The sequence below is a fragment of the Salvelinus namaycush genome, unplaced genomic scaffold, assembly GCF_016432855.1.
Source record: "Salvelinus namaycush isolate Seneca unplaced genomic scaffold, SaNama_1.0 Scaffold284, whole genome shotgun sequence".
In the NCBI taxonomy this organism is placed as follows: Eukaryota; Metazoa; Chordata; class Actinopteri; order Salmoniformes; family Salmonidae; genus Salvelinus; species Salvelinus namaycush.
Genome location: NW_024059719.1, coordinates 16,396 through 44,341, shown reverse-complemented (window position 1 = coordinate 44,341; position 27,946 = coordinate 16,396). Strand labels below are relative to the sequence as shown.

The window sequence follows — 27,946 nt, the reverse complement described above, 5'->3', positions numbered from 1 at the left end:
TTCGGCGCAAGGTCATGAAAATGAAAGGAACCAGTAAAAGGGCGGAAGAGAAGGGTGAGTTATTCCAACCATCTCAACAATTTCAGTATATGCAGTCACTAATCAATATTCAGTGTTGGAAAAAGTACCCAACTGTCATACTTGAGTAAAATACCATAATAGAAAATGACTCAAGTAAAAGTGAAAGTCACACAGGAAATTACTTTTTAAATATACTTAAGTATCAAAAGTAAATGTAATTGCTAACATATACTTAAGTATCAAAAGTAAAAGTATAAACCATTTAAAATTCCTTGTATTAAGCAAACCAGATGGCATAATTTTCTTGTTTTTTAAATTTACGGATAGCCAGGGGCACACTCCAACACTTAGACATAATTTACAAACAAAGCATGTGTGTTTAGTGAGTCCCCCAGATCAGAGGCAGTAGGGATGACCAGAGATCTCCTTTGTTTAGTGAGTCCCCCAGATCAGAGGCAGTAGGGATGACCAGGGATATTCTCTGTTTAGTGAGTCCACCAGATCAGAGGCAGTAGGATGACCAGGGATGTTCTCTGTTTAGTGAGTCCACCAGATCAGAGGCAGTAGGGATGACCAGGGATGTTCTCTGTTTAGTGAGTCCACCAGATCAGAGGCAGTAGGATGACCAGGGATGTTCTCTGTTTAGTGAGTCCACCAGATCAGAGGCAGTAGGATGACCAGGGATGTTCTCTGTTTAGTGAGTCCACCAGATCAGAGGCAGTAGGGATGACCAGGGATGTTCTCTGTTTAGTGAGTCCACCAGATCAGAGGCAGTAGGGATGACCAGGGATGTTCTCTGTTTAGTGAGTCCACCAGATCAGAGGCAGTAGGGATGACCAGGGATGTTCTCTGTTTAGTGAGTCCACCAGATCAGAGGCAGTAGGGATGACCAGGGATGTTCTCTTGATAAGTGCTTGAATTGGACCATTTTCTGTGCTACTAAGCATTCAAAATGCAACGAGTACTTTTGGGTGTCAGGGAAAATATATGGTGTAAAAAGTACATTATTTTATTTTGGAATGTAGTGAAGTAAAAGTAAAAGTTTTCAAAAAATATAAATAGTAACATAAAGTGCAGACCCCAAAAAAACTACTTAAGTAGTACTTTCAAGTATTTTTACTTAAGTACTTTACAACCCTGTCAATATTTGAAATGATTTTGTCAAACCAATGCCAATGTTGTTGGCCTTCTCGTTTTTGCAGTTACATCAGACATCAACAGTGATAAACTGGTGCAAAAGTAAAAGTCCTTTGACCAATGTTCTGTCTGAAAGAACCCTGTGTGCTTAATTTGTCCTCTTTTATTTTAGGCTATGCCGCTCCCTATGATCCATTCTTCAGTGGACCAGTACGAAAGAGGTTTGTGCCGGCTCATCATTGGTTGTTTGTCTTCATTCAATCTCGATTTCCATTTGGCCTATTTACGGTTTGCGTCCCAAAGAGCAACCTATTCCCTACACTAGGGCAGTATCTTTATCCAGGGTCTGTATAGCTTGAAATTTGGGACATATACATACCGTTTCTATTTTTGATTAGCATAGATTAAAAAAAGCACTGCTAAAATCACAGCATATGCAGAAGCACACATACAAAATCACATCTTAGATTTGTGTACAACTCTTTTGAATGCGGACATGCTAGTGTTGATAATTGGATATGGAGAAGGGCGAGCCGGTCAAGGATCGATTCAGACAAGGTGATAAATTGTATGACAAGCGACAGTTTAATTATGAGTAAAGATATCTGGTACAAGCGTATACGGTCTCGTTCCTTCGGCTCATAGAGAACCTCCAGAAAAAGCCCAGATAACAGAAATGCATAGACATTTTATACAACACAGAAAGTAGGTTGAGTCTGGTAGATCTGGTTTTCTGGTTGGTCCTGATCAGGTTGTTGTCTTCTCAGATTGGTCCTGATGAGCTGGACGTCATCCTTCTGAGTCTTGCAACAAAAGTTCTTTGTTATCAAATGTTCAGCTAAACAGGAGATTTTGTGTGTGCGTAGTCAGCCCTCCGTCCTTGGGTATGTGTGTGTGTCTGCACCCTTTTCTTATCAGTGTTTATGAATGTTCTGTGTCAGCCATCTGTCTCTGGGTGTGTGAGAAACCCTGCTTAGAAAGAAGTTAGTTATAACAATGTAATAGCAATATGCTTGTGTTATTTTAAATGGTATTTATTACAAATCCCCCTCTTCACGTCTCATAAGAGACGTGACAAAAGCTAGGACAAAAGCTATAAATGGCAAAATTAGAGTAAACTTTATCAGAAGATAAAGTTTTGATTCCCTCTCTTCACGTCTCCTAAGAGACGTGACATAAACATGGGATCAAGCAGGAGTAATATATGCAGAAACTTTCTTGAAGAGAAAGTTTCATATGCCCTCTCTTCACGTCTCACAAGAGACGTGACATAAACTAGGTAAGAGTAAGAAAAGCAAAAGTAAACAACCAGGGAAACTTTCTCAGAGAGAACGTTTTAATTCCCTCTCTTCACGTCTCAAAAGAGACGTGACAAAAGCTAAGACAAGCAGAGACAGGGAACTTTTTCAGAAGGAAAAAGTTTTGATTCCCTCTCTTCACGTCTCAAAAGAGACGTGACATAAAAAGCTAGATCATGTTAAACCCTCAGGTCCATCCCTCTATACACTCTGTACCAGGTGGGCTCGTCGCCACCCGGGAACTTAAAACCTTCACAACAGGGAGGACAAACATCACTTTTTATTCATTCGACAACATCAACTACAGCGAACCAAGGGTCCCCCTCTGTCAGCCCACTCTCCTGCGGAAGCTTGATTTCGTATCAGCCTCTCCAACTGGAGCATCAAGCAACGGCATCATACCAGAGGCCCTTTACACATCTGTAACAGACTTCTTCAAACAAGGTATGATACAGGCATTACGGAACATGAGCATATTAAAAACAACAACTTAGGGTCAGAAATCCAGTAATCATCACTGTAGTGTACTTACCAAACCAACCACCCAGCCAAGGGAACAGTCCACTCTCCTCCACACCTGCAAGACCCCCCATCTCCACCGATAACCTTGCCAACCCACTCAGAGCTTTTGAAATGCTCCCATCCGGACTAGTATTGTTAGGGACAAACGTCTAACACTGTTCTCCAAACATTGTACAAACACCCCCCTGGTTGGCCAGAATCATGTCTAGTGCTAGTCTATTTTGTCTACTGGTTTAGAGGTAGCATCCAATTGTTCAGCCATTCCCGTAAGTGCTGTGTGGGTGTATTTAACAAATCATTATTAATTATAGTAGATATAATTGATCCAGGCATTATGCTTAGCATCAACAATAGCTGGGCCAATGATGGGCATCAGATGCCACAGGCCATCATTCCTGTTTAATGTCTGGAATTCGTGGGGGACCCCTATTGGGACCCCCAACAGGTTGGTGTGGATGTTATCTGTACTCTCGGACCAAGGAGCGTCACGTTTCTGCCGTCTCCTGGGTTGGTCCCAAGCCTCTGTCATGTGCAGCTCCCAAAAGTTGGTTAGCTGTAACCTCAATAATAGGCAATGGTGTTTATCAGACTGGCCAAAACACATGTTCCCTGATAATCTCCTTTCAAAATGTGGTCAACCGCCTGGTAGGTCCACACATCCACCATACATCAGCAACACCTCCATTTAATAGTGACATTAGCAATGCAGGCAGCAGCAGGGAACCTCCCATAGTCCATACCTCTACCTATACCAGTGTTACAGCTGTAATATCCCCATATGCCTTAACCCCCAATGGTGTCCTCTGGGGACGGACTTCTGGGAACACAAGACTCAGAGTTTTACACAGGGTTGAATTTGGCTTAAACTTTCCAATATGCACATCCAACCTTCCCCCTTACTTAGGGCAAATGGGTGAGCAGCCAGAATAGGTCTGGCATGTCCACATACGACACAGTCCTTTTTATTAAGTGTTTTGTAGGTCAACCACATATTCTCCCTTCCCTCATAACCAGTTTCAGTCCCCAATTGGTCACTATCTGAGATGTCTTTTACATTTATTACCTATACCAGATTGTAGAGTTCAGGTGATGGCGTGGGACTTGGTCTTGAAGTGGTGGAGGAGGCCGGCTGAACCTGGTCTGTTGGAACTGGTGGTGGTTCTGGCAGTACTGTGATGGTAACATCCCCATCGTATCCTAAACAGACAACTCAGGACCACAAGCAGTCCTGTAAAGCCCCCTCTTCTCCCAGAGAACACATCATCAGCCAGAGATCAAGCAACATTTTCACTTCTATGAACAAACACAGTGAGGAAAGGTCGGGAAAAGGAAATTCTTCATTAAGGAGTTGATCCCCGAACTCTATTAGTAACGGTTCTTCTCCTTAACTCTGTGATCATTCGGCAGTGTCAGTGTGTCTCACCCTCCAAGTGCGATATGCCCCCAGGTCGGGTTAATCACCTTCTCCTTTAATTCACCTGCAATGCATAAACTCTTGGACATACAGGTTTGGTTAACAAACAGTTTGTCATTTGTTCTATCTGATTATATATTTAACTTCTATGCCTATTTATTAGCTAGAATTTTTTATTTTTTATTATTATTATTAGTTTATTATCCAATAGGCCCCATCCTATCCTAGACCACAATGTACCCCTCCCCCGTTTGATACCTGGCTCTGCCCAGGTATCAACCTTATTAAATTTTCTTATGTTCTACATTATTATGTAGGAGCGCCCCTTTTATTTTCCACATGTCCAATTCTCCCTTTTGTCTCCATTCAGTAACTGTTATCTACCCATTCTGTTATCTCTGTCCTGGCACCCCTTCCAAAACTCCCTTCTCTGCTCTCAAACCTTCAAGGTCTCAGCAGTGCGGGGAGGGCCACTCTGTCTGCCCTTTCCCTTATCTGTCTGTAGCTTGGTCCCAAACATTAACTAAGTGTCTCACTGTTTTGACTTTATCTAAAATCATGGATTTAAAATTAACAACATGTCTTATAGTGTCAATCTCTAAAGTCCTTACATAACCTTAATAAACCTATCTCTATCTTCTTATGGCCAAAACAAATGCTAACCATATAAATTCCTTTCTTTACTAATAAGCTCTCTATCACTTTTATTTCCATGCCCTATAGGCTTAAAATATCTCCTGTTCAAACCAATTCAATAACAGCCCATTCAAAACCGTCATAGCCAATGTTTAAAAACAGAATCCTGACTCCTCTATGGTTAAAACTACAATTATGGTCAAGAGTTATAAACTCTATTATATCAATTTACCTCAAAACTAGTATTCCCAAATGACCACAATTTCATTATTCTCACTACATCCCCCCGTGATTGATCCCCCCGTGATTGACAGGAAAATGCAACGAAAAGAGGTCAAAAAGGTTACACCTACATTTGTGTTCCATATCTAGACATACCAAAAGAACCCTTTATCTTAACAAAGTCCCTTGTCTAAATAAAACTCAGAAAGTAAAACACCTAATATTATCTTGTCTCTCGGGACACGGAAAACTCCTTAACCCAAAACGTTTACCACAAAAACAAAACCTAATAATTATGATAATACCCTTAAATCATTCGTTTTAAATTTCCCCGATGTTTCATGTACTAACCATACAACTGTGATAAACGTACACTGTCCCTTTAAAAACTCTCATGCCAGCCATACCAGGTTGCGAGTCGTTCTTTGTCCCCCATAATGAAAACAGATCACGTTTAGAATACGTTTACTTATTGTTCGAATTCTCTGGTGTTACCTAAACCAAAACCAATAACTTTCAGCAACTTTTGAAAAGTATCTCAAAGCTATAATGTACACATTTTCCCTCTAAATGACACAACCAATTTTCTCTAGCATAATTTAATACGGCCACACCCGGTAAATCATTATCAAATGTTAAATATACAGGTTTAGTACTTTTATCAAATAGATTAGTATAGTTCAAATAAAGATATGCGTTTACTAGCGCTCAACCTGTATTCAGAACGCAGCAACTAGCCAATATAATACCAAAAATGACTGTCTTATTCATGCCTCTAGGCAAAACATCTAGTTACTCCAACTAAGTTTAGCAGCAAAACTATCCTATAAGTAAAATCAACTTCTCAACTCTTTCCATTCCAAAGTGTAAACTTACCATATACTTCGCTAAATTTATATCGCATGTCAGCCAATCCATAACAATAATATCATTAGTCTGTAAATTTAACCTAAATAAGTTATTAAATGTATTCTCTCTACTCCGAATTGGTTCTAAGTTTTTTCTGTCACCAGCACTCAAACAGGCTCCCGTTTGCTAAGAGACCGTTGAGTGCTGCAATACTGCCATCTTCTGTCCATTCTCTGTACAGCTCTAAGAGTTATGAGTGTGTATTTTTTACATTAAACATTTAAATTTTTCCCACTATGAACATTACCCTTTAGACGTTGAACACTTAGACTTTAGACATTGGAAACATTACACTTAAACATTGAAAATTTTTCAACCTGGCGCCTACAAACACAAATAGACTATTCTTCACCGGACAATCGCCCGGACTATTGAATAAGTCTAGCCTACTCCTCACCGGACACAAGCCGGACCATACTAATAGGTCTTGACAAACTTTACCCCACTCGTCACCGGTCACAGCCGGACTATATGAATGGGGATGGAACAAGCCTATCCTTCACCGGCTGAATAGCCGGACTATTGAATAGTGCCTATCCCAATTTTAAGCCTACCCTTCACCGACTGAATAGCCGGACTATTGAATAGTGCTTACTATATTCCTCACCGGTCACAAGCCGGACTATACGAATAGATCTTTTTATCACATTAAGCCTATTCCTCACCGGTCACAAGCCGGACTATATAATAGCGCTTAAGACTTACAAATTATTCCCACATATGTTCACTTCACTGTCGTTCACATGTCATCTATGCACATAAATTTAAACAAGAATTCTTACCCAGACTCGGTACCACTGATCAAAATTTGGAAGAACTATACGACAATATGCAAAGTTTGATTTAACAGGTCTTGCTTACCTTGTTTATGGTCGACCAGAAGATCAGTTTCCCGAGTTGAGCAGAACTTTCGTCCTCCCCCCAAAGAATTTCACCTGTCCTCCGTGAACCGTCCTTCCACCAACTCGCCCCCTCACATCCATATCAACCACTCTGGACCGGGTATCTAGACAACCATCCTCTGCTACCATGTTTCTGTTGATAATTGGATATGGAGAAGGGCGAGCCGGTCAAGGATCGATTCAGACAAGGTGATAAATTGTATGACAAGCGACAGTTTAATTATGAGTAAAGATATCTGGTACAAGCGTATACGGTCTCGTTCCTTCGGCTCATAGAGAACCTCCAGAAAAAGCCCAGATAACAGAAATGCATAGACATTTTATACAACACAGAAAGTAGGTTGAGTCTGGTAGATCTGGTTTTCTGGTTGGTCCTGATCAGGTTGTTGTCTTCTCAGATTGGTCCTGATGAGCTGGACGTCATCCTTCTGAGTCTTGCAACAAAAGTTCTTTGTTATCAAATGTTCAGCTAAACAGGAGATTTTGTGTGTGCGTAGTCAGCCCTCCGTCCTTGGGTATGTGTGTGTGTCTGCACCCTTTTCTTATCAGTGTTTATGAATGTTCTGTGTCAGCCATCTGTCTCTGGGTGTGTGAGAAACCCTGCTTAGAAAGAAGTTAGTTATAACAATGTAATAGCAATATGCTTGTGTTATTTTAAATGGTATTTATTACACTAGCTTGCTGTCATGGGGATTAAGTCCACCTTGTTCAAGCATCTGAATCAGCTGATTTCATTTCTTTGTGTCATTTCAGGAGCTGCACAGATCTGATCTGCTGCATACTGTTCTTGGCTGTCATAGCTGGTTACATGGTCATGGGAGTTCTGGGTAGGGAAGTCTTCATCCTTGTTTGAAGATGGCATGACTGTCATCATATGATATCTGTTTTATCCCTTGCTCATCTAAAAAGTCAGTATCTGATTGTCAATGTCAACATGACAATGAGAGAGACGATTCCCCTGTATACTCTTTGGCCTTCTTTCTAGTGTACAGCACAGTAGGCCTAGCTACATCGACCGAACCACTGTGAAAGTTCAAAGGAACTCAAAATTAAACCCCTGTCATGGAAGTATGTGATAGGATTTCCTCTGGTTCTTTCTCTCTCCCTCCATCAGCCTGGTTGTTTGGAGACCCTCGCCATGTTCTCTTCCCCAGGAACTCCACCGGAATGTTCTGTGGAGTGGGGATGAATAGGTGAGTATCTCACTAGTTATAGGTCCTACGTTACTGTATGTCTACCTAGTTAAAGGTTCTATGTTACTGTATAGTGTCACGGTGCTGACTTTTGCCCGTCGCCTGCAGCAAAAGCCTCTATCCCGGCCTCTGGCTAGGCAGAGTACTTTAGGATTTTAGTTACTTCGGTGTAACAAGGGCCTAGCCGTGCGGCCCTACCAACCCTTCTATTTATTCGCACTGGCCCTTCGCGTGAGTTGGGTTTTTCCCTTCATTCACGTTGTCACTTCCTTATTTTCCGGTCTGGGGTGAGGCCTTGGATAGATGAGTACTTTATTACTTTATGTTTATAGATTCCTCCTATACTCCCTTAACTCGTCTCTTCCTCTCTTGTATACCAATACCTAATAACTAAACTTCTGTTAGTTATTATGCTCGTCAGCTAGTAGTCACTTGGAAACTAGTATTGTTATATGTTTGACTTTTCCAAAGATATATTATTGTCCACACAATGAATTATTCTTTAGTGCTATCACTTTAACCTAAAGCCAGGGTCACTTTCCGTTTAGCGAGAGTGTCAAAGGCGTTTTCTCTCCGGATAGCTATCCTGGCCTAGTTGTCAAAGTTTCCAGCTTTTTTTCAGTCACTCTGTTTTTTGTCTTACACATGATATTACAGTTAAATGGTTATACAGTTCTAATACATTAATAATGCTCAATCAATCCTAAATGCGTTATGCTATGCCAGATAATATTGCAAATCCTTAAATGCGTTAACACTTCTAACAATATTTACTAAATAGTAAAATAGTTCAATTACCTTAAATGCTCAGCCCCTTGGTCACTTTCCTGTAATTGGTATTCTCACAGCAATAATGCTAGATTCCGAATTCCAATATTTTAATACTATTCACTTCCAACCCTGTGTATAGACTCAATATTGGGGCTGGTATTTGGCTGTTTCCTTGTATTGCTAATCACTTCTGTACCTGATGTCTCACTGTGTGGTCGCAGCTTTGTCTGTGATCAAGGGGTGTCTAGACCTCTGTGTTGCAGTGACGCAGTCTTGGCTTCACAAAGTTCAACCTGGCAGATAGTGACCCAATAAAGTACTTAGGCAAAATTATCCAATTCTCAAATATTGTACTAGTCCAACAAAAGGAGTATAGTGCAATAGTAAATTTACCTATGATGATTCTCCATATGAAGTCTGTCTTATATGTCAGTGAGTAATCATAGTTCTCTCATGATCTCTGTTCTCTTTATATACCTTTTTGTACAGGGGGGTTTCCAAGGTGCTGGGCATTTCACTCAATTTTAGACCTTAGTTAATGCTCCACAGCTTTTTAGACCTCAGTTAGTGCTCCACAGCTTTTTAGACCTCAGTTAGTGCTCCACAGCTTTTTAGACCTCAGTTAGTGCTCCACAGCTTTTTAGACCTCAGCTAGTGCTCCACAGCTTTTTAGACCTCAGCTAGTGCTCCACAGCTTTTTAGACCTCAGTGTACCTAGTTATAGGTTCTATGTTATGTCTACCTAGTTATAGGTTCTATGTTACTGTATGTCTACCTAGTTATAGGTCCTATGATATGTCTACCTAGTTATAGGTTCTATGTTACTGTATGTCTACCTAGTTATAGGTTATATGTTATATCTACCTAGTTATAGGTCCTATGATATGTATACCTAGTTATAGGTCCTATGATATGTCTACCTAGTTATAGGTTCTATGTTACTGTATGTGTACCTAGTTATAGGTTCTATGTTATGTCTACCTAGTTATAGGTTCTATGTTATGTCTACCTAGTTATAGGTTCTATTTTACTGTATGTGTACCTAGTTATAGGTCCTATGTTATGTCTACCTAGTTATAGGTCCTATGTTATGTCTACCTAGTTATAGGTTCTATGTTACTGTATGTCTACCTAGTTATAGGTCCTATGTTATGTCTACCTAGTTATAGGTTCTATGTTACTGTATGTTTTCCTAGTTATAGGTCCTATGTTATGTCTACCTAGTTATAGGTTCTATGTTACTGTATGTCTACCTAGTTATAGGTCCTATGTTATGTCTACCTAGTTATAGGTTCTATGTTACTGTATGTTTTCCTAGTTATAGGTCCTATGTTATGTCTACCTAGTTATAGGTTATATGTTACTGTATGTGTACCTAGCTACAGGCCATGCATCAGAAAATATGGATGAGTCCTAAACAGAATCCTAAACAGAACTATAAAGTGGGTCACTCTAAAGGGGTATAGGGTGCCTGTCAGGATGCTGGAACAGTGGCCTGGATGTGCAGTATGCTAACTCATTGTCTGAAAGAGATCATGTTGAGACAAGTCAGTCTTTGTTTTTAACTCTGTCTTGTCAGAGACCAGCCCAGGATGATCTATGTGGACATATTGAAGTGTGCCACGACCACCAAGGTGATGGCAGCAGCGCTCGGAGGCGTACAGTGTCCCACCACACAGGTCAGACTCAAATTGTATCTGTACGATCACATCCTACCTGTCCCCGTCCGTTTGACCAGAGTCACGTAGGACATAACAGATAGGACATAATGCATAGGGTACAACATATAGCTTAGGACACACACCACCTAATGTAATAGTCAACAGTATGGGGCCAGATATGAGGAATAGGGTTTCATTTGAGATTTGACTCCCTCTCTCTCTTGATGGTTTCACTCACACTTTCGTTACCTGTGATACGTCAAATGTGAGACTGCGGGCAATCAAGGTTTGCCGTACACTAATGTCTGGTCCCTCCCATCTCTCTGTCCCTTCCTTTGCAGGTGTGTGTCCCTAAGTGTCCGTCTCACTTCTGGATGCTGTCTGCTGCTGCCTATGACCCCGACGCCAATCCCAAAGACTTCTTCCATCAGCAGTACTGTGACCACAGCCTCAACCTGACTACCACCACCTGGGTACCGGGCATTTTACACTGTTATCAATGTGCTTATAGAGACTGGAACTGGGTGTGTGGAACCATTAGTCCCAAGCATTCTGTCAAGCATAGCTACATTACAGTGTAGCTTATGTCTGTGTTTCATTCTGAGTTAAAGGGTTTGGGTGATTGGAAAACATTTTAATTTGAGACATTGATTAGAAACAGATGTAGTTTCTACATGAGTGTGTCTGTTATACAGTGCTTCTGTATATTGGCCATCCTTCTAGTCATGTTTGGTCCTGTACTCTCTCTTTCAGACTGTCCAAGAGATCCTTGATGCAGAACTTTGTCCATCCTTCCTTGTTCCAAGTAAATCAGGTGAAGTATTTTTAACATGTCATCCATCCTCACATCTACTGACAGGACTGTTAATGTCTACATTAAATAATAGTTAAATAAAGGTTAAATCAAATGAAAATGATGTCTACATAATCATGGTATAGAGGATGAAGTGAAACAGCAGGAGACTGAGGTGAATCCACTCTGAACCTTTCCCTCACTCTACCCGTCCGTATGTTGCCGTTTGAATCACTACAGCTCTGGGGAGGTGTTTGCCCAGTCTACATGCTCTCAAAAGTGCTCCTTCCAACTTCACTCTGCCCGGAATGGCCTCCGTCAACGAGACAGTCAACAGCATCAGAAGCGCCATGGGGTTATCATTCATCCATTGAACTAATATTCTCCTGTGGATACTATACGCTGTGTTCCAAATGGCACTCTTTCCCTTTTGTAGTGCACTATTTTTGACCAGGGCCCATAGGGAATAGGGTGCCATTTGGGACACAGCCTATGTGTGTCTAAACAGATCATCACTGTCCCCTAACCTACTATATCTTTCCGTTATTCCAGCTCACTGATATCAGGCTTCAACAGAAAAGCCATAGGAGTGAGGATCTTTGAGGACTTTGCCTCCTCCTGGTACTGGATCTTACTGTAAGTCTGAGCTTCCAACTATCTCACAGTGGGCGCATAGTACTACATAGAGCCATGGTACTACATAGAGCCATGGTACTACATAGAGCCATGGTACTACATAGAGCCATAGTACTACATAGAGGCATGGTACTACATAGAGCCATGGTACTACATAGAGCCATGGTACTACATAGAGCCATGGTACTACATAGAGCCATAGTACTACATAGAGCCATGGTACTACATAGAGCCATGGTACTACATAGAGCCATGGTACTACATAGAGCCATGGTACTACATAGAGCCATGGTACTACATAGAGCCATGGTACTACATAGAGCCATAGTACTACATAGAGCCATGGTACTACATAGAGCCATAGTACTACATAGAGCCATGGTACTACATAGAGCCATAGTACTACATAGAGCCATGGTACTACATAGAGCAATTGTACTACATAGAGCCATAGTACTACATAGAGCCATGGTACAACATAGAGCCATGGTACTACATAGAGCCATGGTACTACATAGAGCCATAGTACTACATAGAGCCATGGTACTACATAGAGCAATTGTACTACATAGAGCCATAGTACTACATAGAGCCATGGTACAACATAGAGCCATGGTTATATGGAACTCTATTCCACATCAAGGAACTCACGCAAGCAGTAAAATCTGATTTTAAAAAACTGATAAAAATACACCTTATGTAACAGCGAGGACAGTGAAGAATCACACACACAGGTACAAACACACACATACAAACACACATAACATACACACTATACATAACATACACACTATACACACATGTACACCTGGATTGTGTTGTACTGTAGTGGTCTGAGGGTACACAATTCATGTATTGTGAAATGTATTCTAAAATGTATTTGAATGTTTCAAAATGTTATTATAATGTATATTACTGCCTTAATTTTTGGAAGCAGCTTTAATTTTTCAGGAAGAGTAGCTGCTGCCTTGGCAGGAACTAATGTGGATCCATAATAAATACAAATACACAATATCCTTACTGATCCACCATAGTGTCCATATCCTTACTGATCCACCATAGTGTCTATATCCTTACTGATCCACCATAGTGTCTATATCCTTACTGATCCACCATAGTGTCTATATCCTTACTGATCCACCATAGTGTCTATATCCTTACTGATCCACCATAGTGTCTATATCCTTACTGATCCACCATAGTGTCTATATCCTTACTGATCCACCATAGTGTCTATATCCTTACTGATCCACCATAGTGTCTATATCCTTACTGATCCACCATAGTATCTATATCCTTACTGATCCACCATAGTGTCTATATCCTTACTGATCCACCATAGTGTGTATATCCTTACTGATCCACCATAGTATCTATATCCTTACTGATCCACCATAGTGTCTATATCCTTACTGATCCACCATAGTGTCTATATCCTTACTGATCCACCATAGTGTCTATATCCTTACTGATCCACCATAGTGTGTATATCCTTACTGATCCACCATAGTGTCTATATCCTTACTGATCCACCATAGTGTCTATATCCTTACTGATCCACCATAGTGTCTATATCCTTACTGATCCACCATAGTGTCTATATCCTTACTGATCCACCATAGTGTGTATATCCTTACTGATCCACCATAGTGTCTATATCCTTACTGATCCACCATAGTATCTATATCCTTACTGATCCACCATAGTGTCTATATCCTTACTGATCCACCATAGTGTCTATATCCTTACTGATCCACCATAGTGTCTATATCCTTACTGATCCACCATAGTGTCTATATCCTTACTGATCCACCATAGTGTCTATATCCTTACTGATCCACCATAGTGTCTATATCCTTACTGATCCACCATAGTGTCTATATCCTTACTGATCCACCATAGTGTCTATATCCTTACTGATCCACCATAGTGTCTATATCCTTACTGATCCACCATAGTGTCTATATCCTTACTGATCCACCATAGTGTCTATATCCTTACTGATCCACCATAGTGTCCATATCCTTACTGATCCACCATAGTGTCTATATCCTTACTGATCCACCATAGTGTCTATATCCTTACTGATCCACCATAGTGTCTATATCCTTACTGATCCACCATAGTGTCTATATCCTTACTGATCCACCATAGTGTCTATATCCTTACTGATCCACCATAGTGTCTATATCCTTACTGATCCACCATAGTGTCTATATCCTTACTGATCCACCATAGTGTCTATATCCTTACTGATCCACCATAGTGTCTATATCCTTACTGATCCACCATAGTGTCTATATCCTTACTGATCCACCATAGTGTCTATATCCTTACTGATCCACCATAGTGTCTATATCCTTACTAATCCACCATAGTGTCTATATCCTTACTGATCCACCATAGTGTCTATATCCTTACTGATCCACCATAGTGTCTGTATCCTTACTGATCCACCATAGTGTCTATATCCTTACTGATCCACCATAGTGTCTATATCCTTACTGATCCACCATAGTGTCTATATCCTTACTGATCCACCATAGTGTCTATATCCTTACTGATCCACCATAGTGTCTATATCCTTACTGATCCACCATAGTGTCTATATCCTTACTGATCCACCATAGTGTCTATATCCTTACTGATCCACCATAGTGTCTATATCCTTACTGATCCACCATAGTGTCTATATCCTTACTGATCCACCATAGTGTCTATATCCTTACTGATCCACCATAGTGTCTATATCCTTACTGATCCACCATAGTGTCTATATCCTTACTGATCCACCATAGTGTCTATATCCTTACTGATCCACCATAGTGTCTATATCCTTACTGATCCACCATAGTGTCTATATCCTTACTGATCCACCATAGTGTCTATATCCTTACTGATCCACCATAGTGTCTATATCCTTACTGATCCACCATAGTGTCTATATCCTTACTGATCCACCATAGTGTCTATATCCTTACTGATCCACCATAGTGTCCATATCCTTACTGATCCACCATAGTGTCTATATCCTTACTGATCCACCATAGTGTCTATATCCTTACTGATCCACCATAGTGTCTATATCCTTACTGATCCACCATAGTGTCTATATCCTTACTGATCCACCATAGTGTCTATATCCTTACTGATCCACCATAGTGTCTATATCCTTACTGATCCACCATAGTGTCTATATCCTTACTGATCCACCATAGTGTCTATATCCTTACTGATCCACCATAGTGTCTATATTCTTACTGAGCCACCATAGTGTCTATATCCTTACTGATCCACCATAGTGTCTATATCCTTACTGATCCACCATAGTGTCTATATCCTTACTGATCCACCATAGTGTCTATATCCTTACTGATCCACCATAGTGTCTATATCCTTACTGATCCACCATAGTGTCTTGTATTATAGTGTCTGGAGATCTGAGAAGAGGCTCTGAGCCAATGCTTTGTAGTCTTGTTCACAGCCAACCTATAAGCCTGGCAATTGCTTTTCAACTAACCAATGCAAATGCTTGTCAACATTTTTACACTTTAATCATTTAGCAGACACTTATCCAGAGTGACTTGCAGGAGCATTTAGGGTTAAGTGTCTTGCTCCAGGGAACAGCGGCAGATTTTCCCCTAGTCGGCTCTTAACTGCTAGGCTACCGGCCGCGTCAACCGGCAACAGCCAACCGGTACTAACGCTAGTAAACCAACCAACACTAAATCTTGTCAGTCTACCAGCACCAACTAGTCCACTGGTGTTTTACACTGCCTGAGCTGTCTCTGTTCCAATATCCACACTATCCACCCACTTAGCAATGTGTTGACCATGTATTATAAGTGGTATGTCAGTATAGACATTGGATGTCTAGTTGTTTGCAGTGGTCTGGTGGTTGCTCTGGACAGTTGCTTGTCAACCAACACTAATGCCAGTCAGTCAGAGTGTTTAGCATGCCCATACCATGCCTCAGCTGCTCTCCAACAGTTTGCTGCCTGCTGTGTTTGCAGTGGTCTGACGCTGGCTCTGCTAGTCAGTGTGGTGTTCATGTTGCTGCTGAGGTACCTGGCCATTGTCCTGGTCTGGATTCTCATGGTGGGACTTCTGGTGGTGGGAGGCTACGGTAAGTCTGGCTCATACAGCCCTGCAGCCTGGACTAGATTATGTGGATCATATGTAGGGATAAAGTGGTGGTGGTGGTGGTGGTGGTGGTGGTGTCTGTCTGTCTGTCTGTCTGTCTGTCTGTCTGTCTGTCTGTCTGTCTGTCTGTCTGTCTGTCTGTCTGTCTGTCTGTCTGTCTGTCTGTCTGTCTGTCTGTCTGTCTGTCTGTCTGTCTGTCTGTCTGTCTGTCTGTCTGTCTGTCTGTCTGTCTGTCTGTCTGTCTGTCTGTCTGTCTGTCTGTCTGTCGTGTCGTGTCGTGTCGTGTCGTGTCGTGTCGTGTCGTGTCGTGTCGTGTCGTGTCGTGTCGTGTCGTGTCGTGTCGTGTCGTGTCGTGTCGTGTCGTGTCTGTGTCGTGTGTGTGTCGTGTGTGTCGTGTGTCTGTGCTTGCAGACAAGAAAGACAAGGGCCAAAATGCTTTGCTTACTATATTGACTTTCCAATCTTTTGTATCTAGCAATCACTATTTTATACTCACATACTAGCCTTATTTGGTTTTCTGTTAAATCTAGAATGATGACAGAATTTGCATAATGGGTTCTTCTCCTCCTCAGGAATATGGCACTGCTACACAGAATACTACCATTTCAGCACTTCTAAACTGAAGTTCGGTGATCTAAGCTTCAATACAAATATCTCAGTCTACCTTCAAGTCAAAGAGACCTGGCTTGCTTTCTGTGAGTTTGATCATTATGTACTGTCTATGGGTTATGTTGGGCCTATATCAGTGGAGGCTGCTGACGGGAGGACAGCTCATAATAGTATCTGGAACGAAGTGAATGGAATGGCATCAAGCACTTGGAAACCATGTGTTTGATGTATTTGATACCATTCCACTCATTCCGCTCCATCCATTACCACAAGCCCACCCTCCCAAATTACGGTGCCACCAGCCTCCTGTGTCCTCTATTGTTTTGGTGCTCGGTAGTCAAAGAGACCTGGCTTGCTTCCTGTGAGTTTGGTCATTATCTAACGTCTATGGGTTGTATATTGGGCCTATATTGTTTTGGTGCTTGGTAGTCAAAGATTGGCATATGTTTCTATTTATTTTATTTAACATTTTTTATCCAGGATGTCCCATTGAGGTCAGAAGACCTCTTTTACAAGGGAAACCTGACCAGCTCAATAAAAACCACTATTTCTTTCTTTCCTCAGTGATCATCCTGTGCGTGTGGGAGTCCATTTTGATTCTGGTGCTTAGTTGTCTCAGGAGGAGACTCTCTGTTGCTGTTGCTCTCATGGAGGAGTCCAGCAGGTCGGACATTGCCTCAGATTTGATTTATTGTATCTATTAGTGTTTTATCCTGTATGAAATGAGGTGTAATGTGTGTGTTCTGTCTGCAGGGTGGTGGGTTACCTGATGTCCACCCTGCTCTACCCTCTGTTTACCTTTGTTCTGCTGGTGGTGTGTGTGGCCTACTGGGGAATGACCTCCCTGTATCCTTTGGCCCATCATACATGGGGTTTCCATTTCCAATGCTTTCTAATGCATAAGCTAAATGGTTATTTTTACTGCTTATTTTGTCATGTGTGTTTTAGCCAGGGGTTGGAACAGAACAAAAAACGAGAAAAGAACAACATTTTTAGAGGAACAGAGAGAGAATCGGGAACGAAAGTGATCTATACTGTTCTGGAACAGAACCGTTATTTTAAAAGCATGGGAACCGGTTAATAACGTGCTTTTAGGTTCCAGTTCTTTTAGGTTCCAGTCTCACAAAAAAACGCAACAAAGCGCCTATGCAAAGCGTCTCTGTCATTCAGAAACGTATTCCAGTGTCTGCCTGCCAACTGAAAATCTTTACCAGTGTGTGTGTGTAGGCTACCTCCCCCTCCCGCTTCCCCCCGAAGTATAGTCTACTGTAGCCCCTCCCCCTCCGAAGTATAGTCTACTGTAGCCCCCCCCCCGGTGTACAGTCTACTGTAACCCCTCCCCATCCGGAGTATAGTCTCCTGTAGCCCCCCCCCGAAGTATAGTCTACTGTAGCCCCTCCCCCTCCGAAGTATAGTCTACTGTAGCCCCCCCCCCTCGAAGTATAGTCTACTGTAGCCTCTCCCCCTTAGAGATATAGTCTACTGTGGCCCCTCCCCCTTCGAGATATAGCCTACTGTAGCCCCTCCCCCTTTGAAGTATAGCCGACTGTAGCCCCTCCCCCTTTGAAAGTATAGTCTACTGTAGCCCCTCCCCCTTCGAGGTATAGTCTACTGTAGCCCCTCCCCCTTTGAAGTATAGTCTACTGTAGCCCCTCCCCCTTTGAAGTATAGTCTACTGTAGCCCCTCCCCCTTTGAAGTATAGTCTACTGTAGCCCCTCCCCCTTCGAGGTATAGTCTACTGTAGCCCCTCCCCCTTTGAAGTATAGTCTATTATAGCCTTCTGACATTACAAGCATGATTCAGAAATTGGAGAGAGAGACTTTTTAGTACAGAAGAATGGATTATTCTTTTCAGATACTATTGTTAACACATTTCACATTGGATTCATTTTAATTCTGGTGCTGCTCTGCACACACAAGCTTGTGGTCCATCGTTAAGCCAACTCTCAAGTTCAAAGACATTCAAAGTTCCTTCATAGAAGCCGTTCCTCCGTAGGTATAATTCTGTGGGCCTAATTCAGATAATGCATGTCATAACAGCAAGATTCCCAGTGCTTCAAGCCAAGACTCCTCCTCCACCCTCTCTCGCTCTCCCCCCACCCGCAAAATTTCAGTCGCATCTCGCGCCCTACACTTGTCTGTCCAATGCATGTAAATAGCTTGCCCGCTCCATAGCAAGCTGCTCTATCCACACTGATTGGTGAAGTCATGTAAATAGCTTGCCCGCTCCATAGCAAGCTGCTCTATCCACACTGATTGGTGAAGTCATGTAAATAGCTTGCCCGCTCCATAGCAAGCTGCTCTATCCACACTGATTGGTGAAGTCATGTAAATAGCTTGCCCGCTCCATAGCAAGCTGCTCTATCCACACTGATTGGTGAAGTCATGTAAATAGCTTGCCCGCTCCATAGCAAGCTGCTCTAGCCACACTGATTGGTGAAGTCATGTAAATAGCTTGCCCGCTCCATAGCAAGCTGCTCTAGCCACACTGATTGGTGAAGTCATGTAAATAGCTTGCCCGCTCCATAGCAAGCTGCTCTATCCACACTGATTGGTGAAGTCATGTAAATAGCTTGCCCGCTCCATAGCAAGCTGCTCTATCCACACTGATTGGTGAAGTCATGTAAATAGCTTGCCCGCTCCATAGCAAGCTGCTCTATCCACACTGATTGGTGAAGTCATGTAAATAGCTTGCCCGCTCCATAGCAAGCTGCTCTAGCCACACTGATTGGTGAAGTCATGTAAATAGCTTGCCCGCTCCATAGCAAGCTGCTCTATCCACACTGATTGGTGAAGTCATGTAAATAGCTTGCCCGCTCCATAGCAAGCTGCTCTATCCACACTGATTGGTGAAGTAATGTAAATAGCTTGCCCGCTCCATAGCAAGCTGCTCTATCCACACTGATTGGTGAAGTCATGTAAATAGCTTGCCCGCTCCATAGCAAGCTGCTCTAGCCACACTGATTGGTGAAGTCATGTAAATAGCTTGCCCGCTCCATAGCAAGCTGCTCTAGCCACACTGATTGGTGAAGTCATGTAAATAGCTTGCCCGCTCCATAGCAAGCTGCTCTAGCCACACTGATTGGTGAAGTCATGTAAATAGCTTGCCCGCTCCATAGCAAGCTGCTCTATCCACACTGATTGGTGAAGTCATGTAAATAGCTTGCCCGCTCCATAGCAAGCTGCTCTAGCCACACTGATTGGTAAAGTCGAGCTAAATGTAAAAAAACATTTGAGGTTTAAAAAGGAACAGAAAGGAACGATATAAACAATTCGTTTTTTTTGGTTCGAACCGATTCATAACTTTTGTTTCCTGGTCGGAACAGTGGAAAGGAAACCAAAAAAGTATGGTTCTGTTCAGAACAAAACAATTGGAAAATCATTTTGTTTCCAACCCCTGGTTTTTGCCTTTAGTTTGGTTGGGTCCTTGACTCGAGGCTCCCCACAGATACTTGGTCACATCAGGGGCCCCTCTCTACAGAGTGGTGTCTCTTAGCGACCCCTCTGTAGATAAGTGTAGTCTCATCAACGGCTCTGAGACCTGCAAGCCACAGGTAGATGGCTTGGCTTCTATTGGTTTCAATTGACAAATTATTCTGATGTCAGAACCCCATGTTTGCAACCCACCTTGAAATTACGTAAACTAGGGGAAACACTGCCTCCCACTTGTCTGATATTTCTTCCCTCCTCTCCTCTCCTGTCCTCTCCTCTCCTGTCCTCTCCTGTCCTGTCCTCTCCTGTCTTCTCCTGTCCTCTCCTCTCCTGTCTTCTCCTGTCCTCTCCTTTCCTCTCCTGTCCTGTCCTCTCCCTACCCAGACGTTCAACTCCTCGGCCTACCCATACTGCCCGTCGGTGCGCTGCATCTTCTTCAAGTACGATGACACAGGCCTGTTCCAGCAGAACCTGGTTTACCTGCAGGTCTTCAACGTCTTTGCCTTCCTGTGGTGTGTGAACTTTGTCATCGCCCTGGGCCAATGTACCCTGGCTGGGACCTTCGCTTCATACTACTGGGCCTTCAGCAAGCCTGCAGAAATCTCACCCTTCGCCCTGTCCCAGTGCTTCATACGCACTCTACAGTAAGACATGAGGGACTAAGGGTTTCTGTGGGTGGGGACATAGGATTGTGCCTTAAGCCACACAGCTCTGACACACACACTTATCCCACCGGACATGCTACCAGGGGTCTTTTCACAGTCCCCAAATCCAGAACAAATTCAAGAAAGCATACAGTATTATATAGAGCCCTTATTGCAGGGAACTTCCTTCCATCTCATATTGCTAAAAAAAAACAGATAAAGCAACACCTGACAGTACAACGCTTCTCCCCTATTTGACCTAGATAGTTTGTGAGTTTCTACTGATATGTAGGCTACATGTGCCCTTTAAAAAATGTCTGTAGTTCTGCCTTTGAGCTGTTCTTGTCTGTTGATGTTCTGTATTATGTCATTCTGTATTATATTTCTTGTTTTGTGTGGATCCCAGGAAGAGTAGCTGCTGCTTTTGCAACAGCTACTGGGGATCCTAATAAAATACCACAAAGCTTACCTATCTTGAATATGAGGGCACTAGTTGTAGTAGATAAGCTAAGCATAATGATGGGTCAGTTTGAAGAGATATGTAATGTCATATCTTTTTAGACTGTGCGTCTAATGTGGTGTATTTCAGTAGCAGACGTTGGGTTCTGCTTGTGTGTTCATGTGGAGTTCATTATGAAATGTGTTTATTTCTTTAATTCCTGGAAGGTACCACGTGGGCTCTCTGGCATTTGGAGCTCTCCTCCTCACCTGCTTCCAGCTAGTCAGGTTGGTGCTGGAGTACCTGAACCGTAAGACCAGGGGTAAGGCCACACACACACACACACACACACACACACACACACACACACACACACACACACACACACACACACACACACACACACACACACACACACACACACACACACACACATACACACTGCTTCATTGTCATCCACTAGTATGCACAGATAGATGTGATTTTATGAGTCATTGACTAAAGGGAACATCCTGTTGATGTGACTGTATGATTCTCCAGTCATTGACTAAAGGGAACATCCTGTTGATGTGACTGTATGATTCTCCAGTCATTGACTAAAGGGAACATCCTGTTGATGTGACTGTATGATTCCCCAGTCATTGACTAAAGGGAACATCCTGTTGATGTGACTGTATGATTCTCCAGTCATTGACTAAAGGGAACATCCTGTTGATGTGACTGTATGATTCTCCAGTCATTGACTAAAGGGAACATCCTGTTGATGTGACTGTATGATTCTCCAGTCATTGACTAAAGGGAACATCCTGTTGATGTGACTGTATGATTCTCCAGTCATTGACTAAAGGGAACATCCTGTTGATGTGACTGTATGATTCCCCAGTCATTGACTAAAGGGAACATCCTGTTGATGTGACTGTATGATTCTCCAGTCATTGACTAAAGGGAACATCCTGTTGATGTGACTGTATGATTCTCCAGTCATTGACTAAAGGGAACATCCTGTTGATGTGACTGTATGATTCCCCAGTCATTGACTAAAGGGAACATCCTGTTGATGTGACTGTATGATTCTCCAGTCATTGACTAAAGGGAACATCCTGTTGATGTGACTGTATGATTCCCCAGTCATTGACTAAAGGGAACATCCTGTTGATGTGACTGTATGATTCTCCAGTCATTGACTAAAGGGAACATCCTGTTGATGTGACTGTATGATTCCCCAGTCATTGACTAAAGGGAACATCCTGTTGATGTGACTGTATGATTCTCCAGTCATTGACTAAAGGGAACATCCTGTTGATGTGACTGTATGATTCCCCAGTCATTGACTAAAGGGAACATCCTGTTGATGTGACTGTATGATTCTCCAGTCATTGACTAAAGGGAACATCCTGTTGATGTGACTGTATGATTCTCCAGTCATTGACTAAAGGGAACATCCTGTTGATGTGACTGTATGATTCTCCAGTCATTGACTAAAGGGAACATCCTGTTGATGTGACTGTATGATTCTCCAGTCATTGACTAAAGGGAACATCCTGTTGATGTGACTGTATGATTCTCCAGTCATTGACTAAAGGGAACATCCTGTTGATGTGACTGTATGATTCTCCAGTCATTGACTAAAGGGAACATCCTGTTGATGTGACTGTATGATTCCCCAGTCATTGACTAAAGGGAACATCCTGTTGATGTGACTGTATGATTCTCCAGTCATTGACTAAAGGGAACATCCTGTTGATGTGACTGTATGATTCCCCAGTCATTGACTAAAGGGAATCCCGTGTTGTGATGTGTCTCCAGGTTCTCAGAATGCCTGTGGTCGGTTCCTGTTAAACTGTCTCAGATGCTGCTTCTGGTGTCTGGAATACTTCCTGAAGATCCTCAACAGGAACGCTTATATCATGGTCAGTCACATGACTGTCTGTCACTGTCTGGCATTCCTTTTAGCAGCCATAGGGATCCATGCACCTCTTCTAGCTCCGCTGGTCATGTATTCTTGGTGTAGGAACATGCAGTTCATACTCATCAGTAATGTCAGTAATGCATCATTCTGAATGACTGATAGATCGCCATCTACGGGGAGAGCTTCTGTGTGTCAGCCAAAAATGCATACAGTCTGTTGATGAGGCACATCGGACGGTAAGACTGGGTTTATTTGGTTGGTCGATCTTCTGCTCTCTCTTTTATTTTTATTTTTCGTTACTTCCAATATAGTCAAAGACATTGATATTGGTTTCTATGTAAGATGCTTCCAGGTTGTCAAGATTCTTTAATGTGACATCCTTTTGTTGTCCACAGGGTGGTGCTACTGGACAGAGTGACAGACATGCTCATATTCTTTGGCAAACTACTAGTGGTGGCATTAGTTGGTAAGAGAAGTTTACATGAACTCACATTTGTTTGACCTTTAAGTATGAATAGCAGCTTGAAATCCAGTCTGTTTCTGCCAACATTCCTCTACTTGCCAGTCCTTGTCATGCCAAACTTGTTACTATCACTCCTGAGTGGTGCAGCGGTCTAAGGCACTGCATCTCAGTGCAAGAGGTGTCACTATAGTACCTGGTTCACATCCAGTAGGGCACCTCATAATTGTCCCAGTGTTGTCTGGGTTTGGCTGGAGTAGGCTGTCATTGTAAATAAGAATTTGTTCTTAACTGACTTGCCTGGTTAAATAATAAACACAAACAGACTGGATTTCAAGCTAAATGAATATTGTGTGTGAACTACTGGACTTCTGATATTATAAGAATCTTCATACACATTAAATAGTATAAGGCATAGTACTGTAACTATGGTGTTGGCCATTTTATCTTCAGTGGTTGTGTTTATTATCAGCATCTTGTTTTCCTTCACTAAGGAAGTATGACTAATATAATGATCTAATGGCTGATCTGTCTCTGTTTTATCAGGTGTGTTGGCTTTCTTCTTCTTCTCTGGACAAATCCGCCTGCCTGGCGACACCTTCCAGGCCGAGATGCTCAACTATTACTGGGTTCCCATCCTGGTACGTTCATGCAACAGTGTTGTTACCAAACACTCAACACTCCCAGTCCTTCATTCACATTCTATCTTCGATGAAGACGTTAGACCAGTGTTTCCTAAACTCGGTCCTCGGGACCCCAAGGGGTGCAAGTTTTGGTTTTTACCTGAACATTACACAGCTGATTCAAATGATAAAAGCCTGATGATTAGTTGATCATTTGAATCAGCTGTGTAATGCTAGGTCAAAAACCAAAACGTGAACTCATTGGGGTCCCGTGGACCAAGTTTGGGAAACCCTGCATTAGACGTTGTATGCAGGTTTGAAATGGATTAGAAATTAGATCATGAAAATGGCTGATTTTCATTTCTTTCACTGTTGAACTTTGTCAAACCTCCTTTGATATGAGATTATTATTTATTTTTTAGCCCTTTTTCTCCCCAATGTTGTGGTTTCCATTTGGTAGTTAGTCTTGTCTCATCGCTGCAACTCCCGTACGGACTCAGGAGAGGCGAAGGTCAAGAGCCATGCTTCCTTCGAAACACAACCCAACCAAGCCGCACTGCTTCTCGTCACAATGCCCACTTAACCCAGAAGCCAGCCACACTAATGTGTCGGAGGAAACACAGTACACCTGGCAACCGTGTCAGCGTGCATTGCGCCCGGCACGCCACACGAGTCACTAGTGCACGATGGAACAAGGACATCCCTCCCTGCCAAACCCTCCCCTAGTCCGTACGACACTGGGCCAATTGTGCACCGCCCCATGGGTCTCCCAGTCGCGGCCAGCGGCAACAGATCCTGGACTCAAACCCAGAATCTGTAGTGGCACAGCTAGCACTGCGATGCAGTGCCTTAGACCACTGTGCCACTCGGGAGGCAGATATGAGACTATTAACGCAGTAGCCTATGTTGCTAACTGGCGTCTATTTTAGTTACAAGTTACATGTACTGTATGTATCCTCAGCACTGTATTGATTGGTACTGTTAAAAGTCATGCAGCTATGTTGTCGTAATGTTGCTCTGCAGACCGTGATGGCGGGAGCCTACCTCATCGCTCAGGGCTTCTTCAGTGTCTACAGCATGTGTATTGACACCCTGTTTCTCTGCTTCTGTGAGTACCAACACCATCTAACCCTCCAACACCACAACACCACCTAACCCTCCAACACCACAACACCACCTAACCCTCCAACACCACAACACCACCTAACCCTCCAAAACCACAACACCACCTAACCCTCCAACACCACAACACCACCTAACCCTCCAACACCACAACACCACCTAACCCTCCAACACCACAACACCACAACACCACCTAACCCTCCAACACCACAACAACACCTAACCCTCCAACACCACAACACCACCTAACCCTCCAACACCACAACACCATCTAACCCTCCAACACCACAACACCACCTAACCCTCCAACACCACAACACCACCTAACCCTCCAATACCTACACCACTATACCTCTAACAGGGTAAGGTGGTCTTGTGGTAGAGTAAGGTATAATATAGTAAGGTATAGTAAGGTATAATATAGTAAGATATAGTAAGGTATACTATAGTAAGGTATAGTAGGGTATAATATAGTAAGGTACAGTATAGTAAGGTATAATATAGTAAGGTACAGTATAGTAAGGTATAATATAGTAAGGTACAGTATAGTAAGGTATAATATAGTAAGGTACAGTATAGTAAGGTATAATATAGTAAGGTATAATATAGTAAGGTATAATATAGTAAGGTATAATATAGTAAGGCACAGTATAGTACGGTATAATATAGTACGGTATAATATAGTAAGGTATAATATAGTAAGGTATAATATAGTAAGGTATAATATAGTAAGGTATAATATAGTAAGGTGTAATATAGTAAGGTGTAATATAGTAAGGTATAATATAGTAAGGTATAATATAGTAAGGTATAATATAGTACAGTATAAAATGGTAAGGTATAGTAAGGTACAGTATAGTAAGGTATAGTATAGTACGGTGTAATATATAGCAAGGTACAGTATAGTAAGCTACAGTATAGTACGCCACAGTATAGTAATGTACAATATAGTAAGGTATAGTAAGCTACAGTATAGTAAGCTACAGTATAGTAAGCTACAGTATAGTAAGGTACAATATAGTAAGGTACAATATAGTACGGTATAGTACAGTATAGTAAGGTACAGTATAGTAAGGTATAATATAGTAAGGTACAGTATAGTAAGGTATAGTAAGGTACAGTATAGTAAGGTACAGTATATAATATAGTAAGGTACAGTATAGTAAGGTACAGTATAGTAAGGTACAGTATAGTAAGGTACAGTATAGTAAGGTACAGTATAGTAAGGTACAGTATAGTAAGGTATAATATAGTAAGGTACAGTATAGTAAGGTACAGTATAGTAAGGTATAGTACGGTATAGTACAGTATAGTAAGGTACAGTATAGTAAGGTATAGTATAGTAAGGTACAGTATAGTAAGGTACAGTATAGTAAGGTACAGTATAGTAAGGTATAGTAAGGTACAGTATAGTAAGGTATAGTAAGGTACAGTATAGTAAGGTACAGTATAGTAAGATACAGTATAGTAAGGTACAATATAGTACGGTATAGTACGGTATAGTAAGGTACAGTATAGTAAGGTATAATATAGTAAGGTACAGTATAGTAAGGTACAATATAGTACGGTATAGTACGGTATAGTAAGGTATAGTATAGTAAGGTACAGTATAGTAAGGTACAGTATAGTAAGATACAGTATAGTAAGGTACAATATAGTACGGTATAGTACGGTATAGTAAGGTATAGTATAGTAAGGTACAGTATAGTAAGCTACAGTATAGTAAGATACAGTATAGTAAGGTACAATATAGTACGGTATAGTACGGTATAGTAAGGTATAGTAAGGTACAGTATAGTAAGGTACAGTATAGTAAGGTACTGTATAGTAAGGTATAATATAGTAAGGTACAGTATAGTAAGGTATAGTACGGTATAGTAAGGTATAGCATAGTAAGGTACAGTATATAATATAGTAAGGTACAGTATAGTAAGGTACAGTATAGTAAGGTACAGTATAGTAAGGTATAGTAAGGTACAGTATAGTAAGGTATAGTAAGGTACATTATAGTAGGGTACAGTATAGTAAGGTACAGTATAGTACGGTATAGTAAGGTATAGTATAGTTAGGTACAGTATAGTAAGGTACAGTATAGTAAGGTACAGTATAGTAAGGTATAGTACGGTGTAGTAAGGTATAGCATAGTAAGGTACAGTATAGTAAGGTACAGTATATAATATAGTAAGGTACAGTATAGTAAGGTACAGTATAGTAAGGTACAGTATAGTAAGGTATAGTAAGGTACAGTATAGTAAGGTATAGTAAGGTACAGTATAGTAAGGTACATTATAGTAAGGTAGAGTAGTAGAGTGACTCCAGTGTTTCTCCCTCATACAGTGGAAGATCTAGAGAGGAATGATGGAACTATGCAGAAGCCTTATTACATGTCCAGGAACCTGATGAGGATCCTCCGCAAACCCAAACCGTTTGTTACAGCCCTGCCAGAGTAG

General features: G+C 41.8%; 1 protein-coding gene across 1 annotated transcript; it reads left to right on the top strand.

The window, feature by feature from the left end:
• Nucleotides 1-20: 20 nt before the first annotated feature.
• On the top strand, nt 21-27,946 carry LOC120039598 (choline transporter-like protein 4). The gene is made up of 22 exons (XM_038985011.1): nt 21-54; nt 1,331-1,379; nt 7,815-7,888; nt 8,176-8,254; nt 10,605-10,704; nt 11,028-11,159; nt 11,440-11,500; nt 11,720-11,834; nt 12,032-12,115; nt 16,129-16,241; nt 16,831-16,953; nt 17,432-17,531; nt 17,621-17,713; nt 20,316-20,421; nt 20,684-20,943; nt 21,610-21,704; nt 23,189-23,292; nt 23,454-23,527; nt 23,687-23,757; nt 24,298-24,392; nt 25,398-25,482; nt 27,834-27,946. Exons 1-22 carry the CDS (start codon nt 21-23, stop codon nt 27,944-27,946), a joined length of 2,160 nt encoding a protein of 719 aa, XP_038840939.1.

Coding starts and splice junctions, on each gene's coding strand:
- LOC120039598 (XM_038985011.1), top strand. CDS start 21: ATGAAAGGAACCAGTAAAAGGGCGGAAGAGAAGG. Junction 55..1,330: donor TAAAAGGGCGGAAGAGAAGG/GTGAGTTATTCC, acceptor CTTTTATTTTAG/GCTATGCCGCTCCCTATGAT. Junction 20,422..20,683: donor CTGAGACCTGCAAGCCACAG/GTAGATGGCTTG, acceptor CTCCCTACCCAG/ACGTTCAACTCCTCGGCCTA.